The sequence below is a fragment of the Crocodylus porosus genome, unplaced genomic scaffold (assembly GCF_001723895.1).
Source record: "Crocodylus porosus isolate Cpor-Errol unplaced genomic scaffold, CroPor_comp1, whole genome shotgun sequence".
Taxonomy (NCBI): domain Eukaryota; kingdom Metazoa; phylum Chordata; order Crocodylia; family Crocodylidae; genus Crocodylus; species Crocodylus porosus.
In genome coordinates this window covers 120,147,579-120,160,349 of record NW_017728886.1, presented here as the reverse complement: position 1 = coordinate 120,160,349, position 12,771 = coordinate 120,147,579, and the positions used below count along the sequence as shown (strand labels likewise).

At 45.2% G+C, this 12,771-nt stretch overlaps 1 protein-coding gene across 1 annotated transcript in view; it reads left to right on the top strand.

Annotated features, from left to right (window-relative positions):
- Positions 1–12,771, top strand: part of ABCA13 (ATP binding cassette subfamily A member 13) — a 368,570-nt gene that overhangs the window by 9,607 nt on the left and 346,192 nt on the right. The window contains 2 exon segments of the mRNA XM_019537509.1: positions 5,472–5,565; positions 10,213–10,336. Coding sequence (XP_019393054.1) covers positions 5,472–5,565; positions 10,213–10,336 — 218 coding nt within the window.

The window sequence follows — 12,771 nt, the reverse complement described above, 5'->3', positions numbered from 1 at the left end:
CTCTTGTGCCAGCTGGATTGCTGAAGCAGCCCTAACCTGGAGTGGCCCCTGCACCTTCTACCCACTGCAGCAGTTTGGCAGTGGGGGCTGCTGCCTGGCTGAGACCTGCTGCCACCTGCAGCAGCATCCACCCTCTTGGACCTGCAGCCTCATGGCTGTGCCCCTGCCAGACCCAGATGGGGTGTCCTCACTCTGCCATCTGGGCAGCCATTGCCCAGAAGATGTGCTCCTTCTGGTGGCCCGCTTTGAGCTGTCAGTGTGTGTCCTCAGGGCCCCAAATGGCCAAGATGTCAGCCACCTCATCTGCCCTCCAGCTAAACCAGAGGCACACTACTTGATTTAATTTCAGTAGGAGTTGGTTTCCTGAATTGAGCACCTTAGACTCTAAATCGTAAGGTACAGTATAGGCTATTGCGATAGCAGGGCAGAACTCCAAAGTTTCCAACTGGCAGAGACACCTAGATTGGCAAGGAATATCATAGCAAGGGGATGTAATCACTCTGAAAGGGAAGCTTATTCATAACCAAATTAGAATACTTGGTCATGGGTTGTACTTAATACTAGAGTAAGAGATGAGATTAGTTGTATTGTTATGCTTTAGGTGGTCCCAGTCATGAGTTTTTATATTCTTGTGCAAGAAGGCACTGATACTATAATTTAGTTATTCAAATTTTACATGTAGTCCAGACAAGCTCTGTGTCCAGCAAGAAACCCAAATTATCTCATTAAAATACCCAAAATAGTGTTCTTCTGCTATTAAAATGAAACACCACTATATAGAGAGAAATCAGCTGGTCAATGTTTTATTGATATATTTACAGGTGTAAAGCAATTTGGAGGGAGGGGGTTGGGGAATTTGTGGGTGGGTGTAGAGTTTGTGGGGGTATGGGGCTTGTATGGGGGTTTGGGGTTTGTGGCTGGGTATGTGGGTGAGGGGTTTGTTGGGTGACTTGGGGATGTGGTTTTTGTGGGTGGATTGTGGGGGGACTGTGGTTATGGAGAGGCTGTGTGAGGGGGCCTTCTCAGGAGGGGTGGGTCCCCCACTCCTCACAAGGTGAAGCTCTCCCACACAGCAGATGGACTGCTCCCTGCCGCAGGGCCCACAGCTTCCCCCCACAGGGCCACAGCCCCCCCTATAGGGCCACAGTACCCCCCTGCAGGACCCACATGCCTGTGCCGAGCCTACATGAGCTTCCCACAGGGCCCACATGTACCCCACAGTGCCCACATGCCTCCATGCAGGGCCCACATGCTCCCCCTGCACCCTGAACAACTTCAAACCCAACTAAATGAACCACTTTTGGCATGTCAAAATACCTTCACATCTAACAGAGGGACAGCAGTTTCGTTATAGAGGACTCTAACACTACCTGATGGATTAGTTATATCCACGCTATCTGTTTCCTGTTGGGATTGTAACTAATTTAGCAAATTTGGAAGACAGCTTCTCTACAGAATGAGGTCTACAGAATGAGCCGTGTTTGCACAAAATTACTGACGCCCATTTCAGTAGACTGCACTTCAATGTCTAGTGCTCTGATCCTGCCAAGTGTTGCCTGTGGCAACATGCTGAGCCTCACAGGTGCAAGGATTTCCCCTATGTGGTACTCAGTGGAGTCAGGACCAGAGCCTGTTACTGTAACACTAGTGCATCATGCAGTATGGCATTTATTTAACATCTGGCCTTGCAATCCTTACTCATGCTGAGAAATACCCTAGCATGCTTCTTGTATACTTTGTGGAGTCAAGCAAGTGACTTTACTACTCAGATGTTTCTGCAGAATGGCCACAAAAGATGTGAGCATGAAAGAAGAGAATCCAGTTTTACATTTGATCAAATGCTCCCAGCCTTTATTGGTGCTGGTATGTACTGAGTGCTTTTCAGAAGTTTCTCTTTCCTCAAAACAGAACAGAACAGAACCCCCTTCCCCCAGCCCAGCAAACATGCACAGAAAAAGCCCACCCTCATCTTCTCATCTTTTAATTTAGTCCCAAAGGAACCTGCCTGCTTGCCTGCCTGCCTATCTCTCTCTCTCTCTTAATATTCCATCTATTCTTGGTTCCTTCTAAGTGCCTTGGTAGTCTACTGAGTTTAGTAGAAATGTCAGTACTGTTTTTCCAATCTACAATATTTTGCAGAGTGAAGTTGAGATCCTACTTTTTCCCTGGATTTATGTTGCAATTTTGCTTCCAGTTGGAGTGTCACTTCCATGTAAAAAGATCTCAGACCTCTTGGATTTTTTTGTCCTTTTCACTACAAGCAGTGCACCTCTTTTCATATGTAATCAGTCACTTAACCTTTGTCCTCTTTTCTAACCTTGCTCTGGCTCCTCTTTCTCTCTTTCCTGTGAAGTGTTAGAGGATGCATAGTCAAATAGCACAAGCATAAAAAAAGCTCTGAGAACAGTGTAGAAGGTGGGGCTGTAACTCTAACAGCAACCTGGAGGCCTGTCTTCAGCAAAGAAGAGCCTGGGCTTCTAGTTACACCCTTGAGACCCGCAGTGTTGGGTGATGGATCTCTGCCTGTTGTAGAAAGGAGTAAAGGGGGACAGGTGATGGCTGGCCAAATTCTTTATGGAGAGGGATCAGTTGGGTGCAGACTGAAGGCTAAGGGCATTTACACAAGTGATCAAAAGGCACACTCAAAGTGTTTACATTTACAGTGTGATTGAAATTAACAGATTTTCATTTTTTGGTGGTGGGGTCTTGGAGCCAAGGCCAGGAGGCAGGGGTGGTGCGGTACTGCCATTTCACGCACTGGTTGAGGCTAGGAGTGTGTTGACAGCCAGCAGCCCGGCCTGGCTGTGGTGCCAGGAGCTGGGGCAGGGGCCGGAATCCAAGTCTCCCCCCCTAAAAAAACCCTACCTGAGGTGGCTGGACCAGGCCAGTGTAGCATAGGGGCTTGGATTCACCCCCGCCTTAGCTTCTAGAGCTGCAGCCAAGCAGGGCTGCTGTCAACACAATTACACTGGAAGCTGGGACGGGGAGGGGCAGAAATCTGTGCCCCTATATCTAATGGGTCCAGGCCAGCTCCCCTTCAAGACCTCACCAGGCCTGGGCCCACGTGGCATGGGAGTCCAGATACCCGCCTCTGCCCTAGCTCCCAGTGCAAGTGTGTTCCTTTACCTCTCCTCTCCAGGGAGGAGACTCTATGTGGCAGCCCCAGGGGCAGGGCTGCGCTGGTGCTTACCTGCTGGAGCACCAGCCCAGCCCTGCAGAGGTGCATGGGATACCAGCAGAATCACCCCAGATTAACCCTCACAGGGATCCTGTGCAAAAGTTCCCTAAGGCGCTCTGCATTAGAGCACCTTCAGCTACTTGCTGATTAAACAAGGGTTATTTTTTCATGCAATCAGCTATTTTAAAAGCGCTCTGCTGCTGTGAACTTTTGTTATATTATGGCTGGACCGTAGAGTGCTTTCAGGGGCCTTATCACGTGAAAAATGTAATTTCTGTAAGCTCCCAAATACTGAGGTAGTTTCTATTTCTCTTTCTGAGGAAGGATCCCACAGAGGACTGTCTGGTTCCCTGTATGTGATTTACCTACATATGTGTTCAGTGGAATGAATTTCACTTCCTCCAAATTTCTGTCAGGAAGTTGCATCAGTGCAACATGCCCAAGACAACATCCCTTTCTCACATAGTAGAGAAACATTGTGACCTTTTAAGCAGCTTTGAAAAATAAAAACAAGTCTTATGTAATACTGCACTAATTCGAGCTGATATTTCCTGGGTATTGTCATGGAGGCATTCCCATAACAAATGCACTCAATTTCCTTTGACACACCCAGAGGGAGCATCAAATGTATTTAGCTGTATTTCACAGGGCCACACACCAGACTTGTTTATAAATTTGCATTGTACACTTTTACAATAGTTCATCATTTCACCTGTTTAGTGTTTCTTTTTTCTCTCACAATTCAGTGACCTGATACTGCATCTTATTCTCACAGTCTCTTTTAACTTGCTTGTGTGCTGGACAGAACATATAAACTGGAAAACATTTACTGATGTAGTGCCTCAATGGGATATGCTGAAGGCCTCTTAGTACATGCACTGAGTTGCCAATAATGGATTTTTAAAATGTCTTATGGTCTGGTGTCTTAAATCTTAGGTTATAAGTTGCTCACTTTGTAAAATGTTTGTTAAAAGCTCATTTAAAATGATTAATTAAAAACATGGGGACTTTTTGCAGAAAATTCTTGTGATTTCCTTTCTACTTCTTGACCAGTTGTACTGCTTACTGATTTGGGGTTTTGTCAAAGAGAATATATTTGTCATTTTGCTTTATATGCAAGACATTATATCATGAGACATAACAACTCTCAGTTATGGTGGGGATATCAGAGGTGTCCTGGAGCACCTCATTTCTTCAGGTTATTGTAGATCAGTCTTGTTTCAGGTTTGGTGAAGCTTATTTTAGTTTGGGAAAGGCTTTCCAAGACAGTGTCAGTGCCAAAATCCAGCCTTCCTTCTTAAGGATGGAGGACCATCCTATCACATTTTTCTTTGTAATAATTTTAAGTTTATGAGCTTCTTCCCTGATATGAACAGATGATTCAGCTTCTGCATCTGGCACATGGATACTGGAGTGGTACTTGAGCGGTGTCAACATGAGATGCTGACTGTGCAGTAGATCATTACTACTGCACAGTAGCATTGCATGGCATGAAACGTGATGCAACACTACCGCATCAGTGTGTGCAGTCAGTGTCACCTAAAAGCCATTCAGTGACACTACTGTGCAGTAACTCCAGTTACTGTGCAGTTAGTTAACACTTGTGTATACAGGTACTAAATGACTGCGCAGTAATGACTGTGCAGTCAGTGTCTTGTGTAGACGCAGCCTGGAACAATAATCCTCCAAGACTGTCAGGGGCAAATCTGACATCTTGTCTAACTTCCTTATTTCCTTGACTTAATATTTTCAGTGACTCCCTACCATTCTGTTTCTTCTACAATACAAAATTGTATTGACATAATAAGAGTCTACACTAATTTAGCACTTTTAATCTGAGGAGCCAAAAGCTTTTTATAAAGTTGGTGAAGTGGCCTCACCTCTGTTTTGCAGCTGGAGCAAGTGAGGCAGAAAAATTAATGCTTTTTGCCTTCAGTCGGAGTACCTGTAATTGCAATCTGGTTCTATTAAAGTTATTTTGTATGATCACAGAAGATGATACAGGAAAGCAGTGTAACTAGCAAGATAGTAACCATTATTCTCAGAAAACTCTCTTTTTGTGATTTTGTTAAGGAACACTGATACCAAGTCTAAGTAAAATATAGGTCTTTAGTGAAATAATCTGGTCTGCTTTTAGTGGCTTCTTTTGCCTTAGATAGATCCTGAGTAGGAAATCTATTAGTATCTTTTAGTATGTTAAATGTTTTCCCCGGTCTTGATGTATATTTGACTGATGCAGTTCTAATTCTCATTTTCTGTAATGTTGATATTGTACTTTTGGTTCACTTTTCAGATCCTGTCTCTCTCTGAAGTATTGTGGCCTTGCATGCTATTCTTAATTCTGGCTGCAGTTCGTTTCCAGGAACCTCCCAAACATAAGGAACACTGTATGTTTGAGTTTAATCTGTATTTCTTTGCACAGCTGCACACAGCATTGTAAAGACAGCTTCTCAATAAGAAAATATCAGAAAGGTGAAACATAATGGCCTAAGTCAAAGCCACTGCAGTCAACTGGAAAAACTCCTAGGCTATATCTGCATGGCACGATGCAATGCCATGTGGACATTCCCAGGGTGGTTCTGAACACATTAACTTGGAAACTAGGAGCATGATAGCTGTGTTACCACAGCAATCCACCTCACCAATATACTTTGCTTCTTGGAAGGGCTATGGAGCCCAGCTGAAACACCACACCATTGAAGCTACACTGCTCCCAGTACCAGATTAGTGTGTATAGAGCTACCTTGGGTATCTCTATGTAGTACTGTGCTGTGCAGACATATCCCTATTGATTTCACTGGGCATTGGATCGAGACAAAAATTAATTTTTAAAACAGTGGCTCCTTTATTTTCTGCAAATTTATAAAACCTGGGATTTTTAAAATCTAAATCTATAGTTAATTTTGCTAAATCCGTCTCAAGCATTATCTTGTACAAAGAAGCATGAATCATATTACTATGTCATTGTTCATTCAGTTTGTGCAATTCTAGGGGATTTCAGCATGGCTTATATTTTATAATCTAATTGGAAATGTGAACTTGTATTCAAGCTACACAGTTGTCAACTTCCCAGAAAGGAATGAAGCACAAGGCTAATGAAAACAAGGAACAGGGGAAAAAAATCCACAATTAAATCAATTACACCATGGTACAACTGCTTGAATTTAAGGCAGAAATGTGAAGCCTGTTGCCTCATAAAAGGCCTATGAGAACTTAAGCCTTGGATTGCTTTCTTTATGTTTATATATAGATTAAGCACCGATCTACTAGGTATGTAGAAACCTTTAGATCAGCAATTTTCAAACTTTCTTAGCTGAGCCCCGCTTTGGATTACAATTTTATTTGCACCCCACCTGCCTTGGCCCCCTCACCCCAGAGGAGCAGCAGCCAGGCACAGGGTGCCTCTCACCCTAGCAGCCACTGTGGCTTAGCTTGGCTTGGCTTGGCTTGGCTTGGTGGGGCTGGCTCTACCTGCCCTGGCTCCAGCACCTCCTGCCTTGGTCCTGCTGTGGCTCTAGGCTATGTGACCTCTGCATCAGGTTCCCAGAACCGCAGCAGCTCACCGGCAGAGCCTGCCTGTGGTTCCCTCCCCTATATCCCCCCTGTGAGGTTGCAGCAGTGAAGGCTCCTTGCAAACTTCTCGCCCATGTGCCCATGTGCTGCAGCCTTCCAGTGTTCCTTCATGTCTCCCAGGGGGTGCGCCCACAGTTTAAAAACTGCTGCTTTATACTTAATGGTACTGAGTAAGCCTGCATTTGAAGTAATGCTACAAACAGTGAGCTATCTGGAATTTTGGTATATATATAGTGTCAGTGGAACACATATTCATTCTTTCTAATTCATATTCAGTAGAATTTATTCTATGCACTGAAATAGTAACTTTTATAGTAACTTCATTATCCCCTTTCTCCAAAACAGGACAGATACTGTTAGGAATGCTTCATTCTTAGAAGTCTGAGAGACTCATAGGCTAGGTCCAGACATTCAAGAAGCCCAAGGCAGAACTGATCTAAGTTACGTAGTTTTCTGTAAGTGGCGTAGTTTAGATCAGTAGCATGGGTTTGATCAGTTTTAGATTGATGGTATTGGAGTTAATAATGTACCTTTACAAAATTACACTAATTTTCAAACATCTCCATTTCAAAGTACATGATAGAGCATGTGTGCACATACGATACCTTGGGTATTGCTATGTGGTACTGCACTGTGCTGTGTAGAAATAACCCTAGTGATTTCACTGTGCATTGGATCAAGCCATAAAAAATCATTTTTTAACAGTGGTTCCTTTGTACACAAGCACATGTGCATGCACAAACTATACAAGAATATTCTAGCAATGTTCCAGCTTGTATTTGATGTCCAAACTACGTTAATGCTTCTTGTAGTTTAAATGGAACAGCTATGCTCTACTTTTGATACTCTTTTTAATAAAATTATTATTTTACTTACAGTTAATAAATGAATATATCTATATCTATTGTATTCTTACAGATTCAGAGTGTAGGTTCGATCAGTTTTAAATTTGATGGGATTAGAGTTAATAAAATAGATAGAGTGTATGTGTGTATACACTCCCCCACATGATATATGTATGTATGTATATATGTATATATAGATACACATATACACGATATATATGTTTGTGTACACACATACACTGGTCACATCTACATGTGCATCTGCTGCAGCACCAGTTTACTTGTGAATAAATTACTCGTCAGTAAATGGTGCTGGGCAAGCATCTACACGTGCAGGGAAGCAGGAGCAGATTTGCTGCCAATCTGCTCCCGCTTCCTGGGACCCTGCAATGGGCCCCTGCCGTCACTCAAGGAACTCCAGGCTCTGGCTGCAGCTGCCAGTAGTCAGCGGCCCTCTTTAAAAGTCAGCCCTGCTTGCTGCTCTCTGGCCAGCCATTTTCCTGGCTAGGACAGCGTGCCCGATGTAGGAACAGCATGTGTCAGCCCTCTCCTTGCTGCTTCTGCCTCCCGCGCTATTGGCTGCTCCAGCTCCTGGCCCTGGCACTGACCACCATCACCCTGGGCTTCTGTTGGCTGCTGCACTCATCTGCCATACAGACCACTGCCAGGTCCACAGCCATTTTGCTCTTCCTGGCTCCCCCATGCATAGTGGCTATCTGCCAAGCCACTGTGCACCATCCCAGGACTGCTGCCATGTACCTGCTGCCTCAATCCTGTCTGTCTGGCCGGATCCTGGCAGGGATACCAATAAAGGGCTCCAGAATACCACTGCTGGGGCTACCATCATACTCTTGGGCCTCCAAACTCCTGCTTCTGGGCCTGCTGGGCTAGCCAGGACTGGTGGCAGCATGTAATCCAGCATACCTGGGATGACAGGCAGTGGGTGGAGGCCTTCTGCATTACCTGGGATCTCCTGGACCAGGTCCAGGCATGCTTGGTGTGGCAACACACTGGCATGTGGCTGCCCCTCCACACTGGCATGTGGCTGCCTCTCTCACCTGCTCCTCACATTGCTCAAGTTGGCCATGCCTGCCAGCCTGCAATACATCAGCCACCTGCTTGGCATGGGCAAGGCCATCACCAGGGAGGCCATCCTAGAGGTATGCAGGGCCCTTCAGGACATGTTGGGGACCACTCTGCTCCACATGCATGACCCCCTGGTGGTGTTGGCAGGGTTCCATGCCCTGGGATTCCCCCAGTGCATCAGGGCCCTGGACAGGACCCACATCCCCATCACCTGCCCACCCCATGAAGACTGCCCCTATTACAGCCAGAGGGGCTTTCACTCCATGATACTCCAGATCATTGTGGATCACCACAGAGCCTTCATACAAGTAATCTTTGGCTGCATGGGCAACACCCACAATACCCACATCTTCAGGAACTCCAGCTTGCCAGACCTAGTGGAGAGTGGGTGCTTTGTACCAGAGGTGCCAGATCTGAAGCTGGGTGCTATGGCCATCCCACACCTCCTCACTGGGGACTCCGCCTACCCACTCTGGCTCATGCAGCCCTATACCAGCCACCTGGACCCCCACTAGGCCCACTAACTGCTTCTTGGGCTGGACCCATACCTTGGTGGAGTGTGCCTTCAGTTGCCTCAAGGACTTCTGGCACACCTCACCATGCACCTCAAGTTTCCCAAGGACAAACTTCCCTGGGTCATCATCACAGACTGTGCTACATAACATCTGCAAGGCCCAGGGGAGCTCTTCTGCAAGGCCTCTGTGATTGTTGTAAAGAGAAACTTCAAAATGTGATGTAAATATAACTAATGTAGGAATATCTGCTTCAGTGAACAGAGAAGTGGCAACAATCACTATGAGCACATCTACGGTGTGCCCCTACGGTGCTGTTCGTACTGCAACGTCATTTAGTACATCCTTTTGGAAGTATTAAATGATGGCACAGTAACAGCCTGTACTGTGCTGTGCTGGAGGAGCGTGGTTATTTTTAGATGCTATGTCACCACAGCAATGTGCTATAATGAAGGAGCGCATTGCCACAGCGATGTAGCTGCAGCATCATGGTTTATTCCCACCAACGGTATGTCACAGTAGCATGTTGCTACAGCGATGTAGCATCATGTGTAGATTTGCCCTGTGAGATGCAAATTGCCCTATCGATTTCACTGAGTGTTAATCCAGGTGTGTCTGCACTGTTAACTATTTCACCATTTTGGAAAACATGGAAGGAAACAGGGGAACCATCTTTTTATGAAGATTCTTACAAAGATTTTGATGAAGATTTGAACAGTCTCCTCTATATGATCAGCCAGGTTGGCTTAAGCCAGTTACAAGCCCAGTGCATGACTCACTTCATTTTCCTGAAGGGAAACTGAGCTCTCAAAAGTTTGGAGAGCACTGCAGCACAAGATCACTGTCTTGCCATGCTGTAGCCCAGAAATGCCTCCACTTCAGTGCTGGATGAATCATTTCTGTGTGGATTACATAAAACTGGAATAGTTGCAGTACAATAAAGGGAACAGTATTGTTGTTGAAGCTTTATAACGTATCTTTGTTGCTGCTCTAATGCTGTCTGTTACTTGATTTTTAGGTTATCTAGAAGCCCGAGATTTGCCAAATCGTGGCCTTTATCCTTTTGTTCGGAGCCTCTTTTGTAATGTTGGCTCAAGGTGCAAGAATAGCAGTTACTCCACTCCAAAAAACAACAGTTTCCGGTAAGATGTACCAGTGTGTCAGGCTTCATGGTCAAAGTATCTTTTCCCCACAAAAAGGTCATTTTTTGTGTGTGGCTTGGAATGATAGGCAGTTGATTGCTGCAGGCCAGATCACACTCTCCTCGGTATGCTGTTTGAGATGGAGAAGCAGAGCCAGCAGCAGGCTTTCTCCTGACCTCTCTGTCCTCTTATGAGTGCTTTTGCTCCCCAGAGTTAGCAAGTCCTCACAGTGGCTTTTCAAAGGGAATTTTCTGAGAAACTGAGGCAGAAGATGGTGAGGGATTCTCTGGCTTTCGTGCTGTTACATGGGAGAGAATTTACCCTTTGAGGGAGCTTCTGTCAACATGGTGTGGGGCTGAACATGGAAGTGAGAACAGCATTTGGGTTTCAGATATACGACGTGTTGGGTTTTAGATAGGATAGGCCTGGATCGGGCTATCTGATATGGGGTGCAGAGAGAATGGAAGAAATCAAGGACACAATCCTTTGGGAGACCAATACAGAATTAGAAAATGGAATAAGAGAAGCTACCAACATAGACTCCAAAGAAACGGCCAGAGAAAACAAGCAAAACACAGGTGAGAGTGAAGCAGACTAGAAAGGACCCAAGAGTTCAGCAATGAAAGAATGAACTTAAATAAACTTAAAACCTCTCTTGTTTTGGGATCAATTAAGCACGGTAGCAAACATGCAGTTCTTTCAGCTACTTTTAAAATATTGGCAAGGATGGATAAATGTGAAGGCAAGTAAGCAGCATGCTTCCTTGATGATAGGTGTAGTTGCAAGCAGCCTATTTTCAAGGTCATATTCCAGGCAAACTACACAGTCAGTCGGAGCACAGTGGGCTACAGGGACTAGAGAAGATCAGTCAATGTGGATTTAAAGGGCTTAATAATCATAAATATAATTTGAAAGGGATGATGGATCTTTGTGTTGAGCACATGTAAAAATTTCAATATTGTAGCAATATCTGAGATATTGGCATTGTCTGAGATATTGGGCAATGTCCATGAAATCTGCCAACCCCTCCCCCGCCCGCAAAAAAACACGAACAACCCCCCCCCAAACAAAACTTAAAATACAATGCTGTCTCCCTAGTGGGAGCCAACAGTCCTTATGGCTTCTGTAGCCTGACCACACAGCCTGAGGTGAGGAGGGTGGGAGGGCCCTGATGTGATGGGAAGCAGCTAAGATGATGGCTACATCCCCCCCACTTGCTGCTGTTTGACTGAGAGGGCTGCCTGTTGTGCAGCCCCATCCTTCTCCACCAATCGGTGATGAGTAGTGGGGCTGCATGCTGGACAGCACCCTTGGTCAATCAGTAGTGGCGGTTGGGCTGCATGATAGACAGCCCTTTTGACCAATCAGCAGCAAGGTGTGGGGCCACTGGGCCCCCCTGGCCAATCAGAGGCATGGGGGAGGGGTGCACCGTATGATAAGCCCACAAAATGGTGGCTGATCCCATGATCTGCCCACAAATCAGCTGCCTGCCTCCTCGTCATGCCCTTAGCTTACTTTCTGTGTTATGTGCCACTGTATTCTAAATCATTTTAGTTACCTGTGTATGTCAATAAATATAATTTGCTTATATTGGAATTTGACTGGAGTGGTACATTCCCTTAGGTTGTATTATAAAATGTTATCTTAATTTATACTATTGCACAAACTGTTACTAAATTAAGGATGCACAGTGCACTGACAGAAGTGTTATATTCTAAAGCAAGCAAGGTTTTCTCTGTCTCAAATGGCTGGAGACCCCCCCGTGTTATATTGCAACATGAAGTAGTGGGACACCTAACTCTGAGCTGTAGAGACTTTTAGCTCTGGATGAACATCCACACAGCTTGAACTAAACTCTTAATGTCATATGTAAAAACAGGAAAGGTTTTCCTCAAGACAGTTTAGTTTATCCCAGAGACCTACTGAGTAATCTAAAGGGAGGTATTGGAAGACTTTCATCTCCTTGGTTTAGAAATAATTATGTGTATTTATTATGTTGTTTTATATATTACATATGCATCTGCCTGTAGACATGCATATATGTATGTGTTGCAGACATGACTGAGGAACATGCCAGCTTGCTGAAAAGGATGAAAGTGTTATAAGGTTCATCCTGAGGTCAGTCTGTTGCAGGCAAGTCCATCAGTATAAATTAGATCAGCCTGAGGGCACCTGTGAGTTATTCTGACTAGCACCAACCCTGAGAGTCCATATTATCAGCCAGAGATGATACAAGTGTCACTGTCTTTGCAACATTCCCTCTCTTGACAAGGGGTGAGTGGGTGGTGGGGATAACTGTCACAGGACTGTGGGGAGAGCCCTATTCTACCATAGCATCCCCATTCAGTGACCATCACTGGGGCTAGGGAAAGACATTACACATAAACCAGATTACTCCGCGCTGGTCCGGTCCTGCAGGGACCAAACCAGGAAAG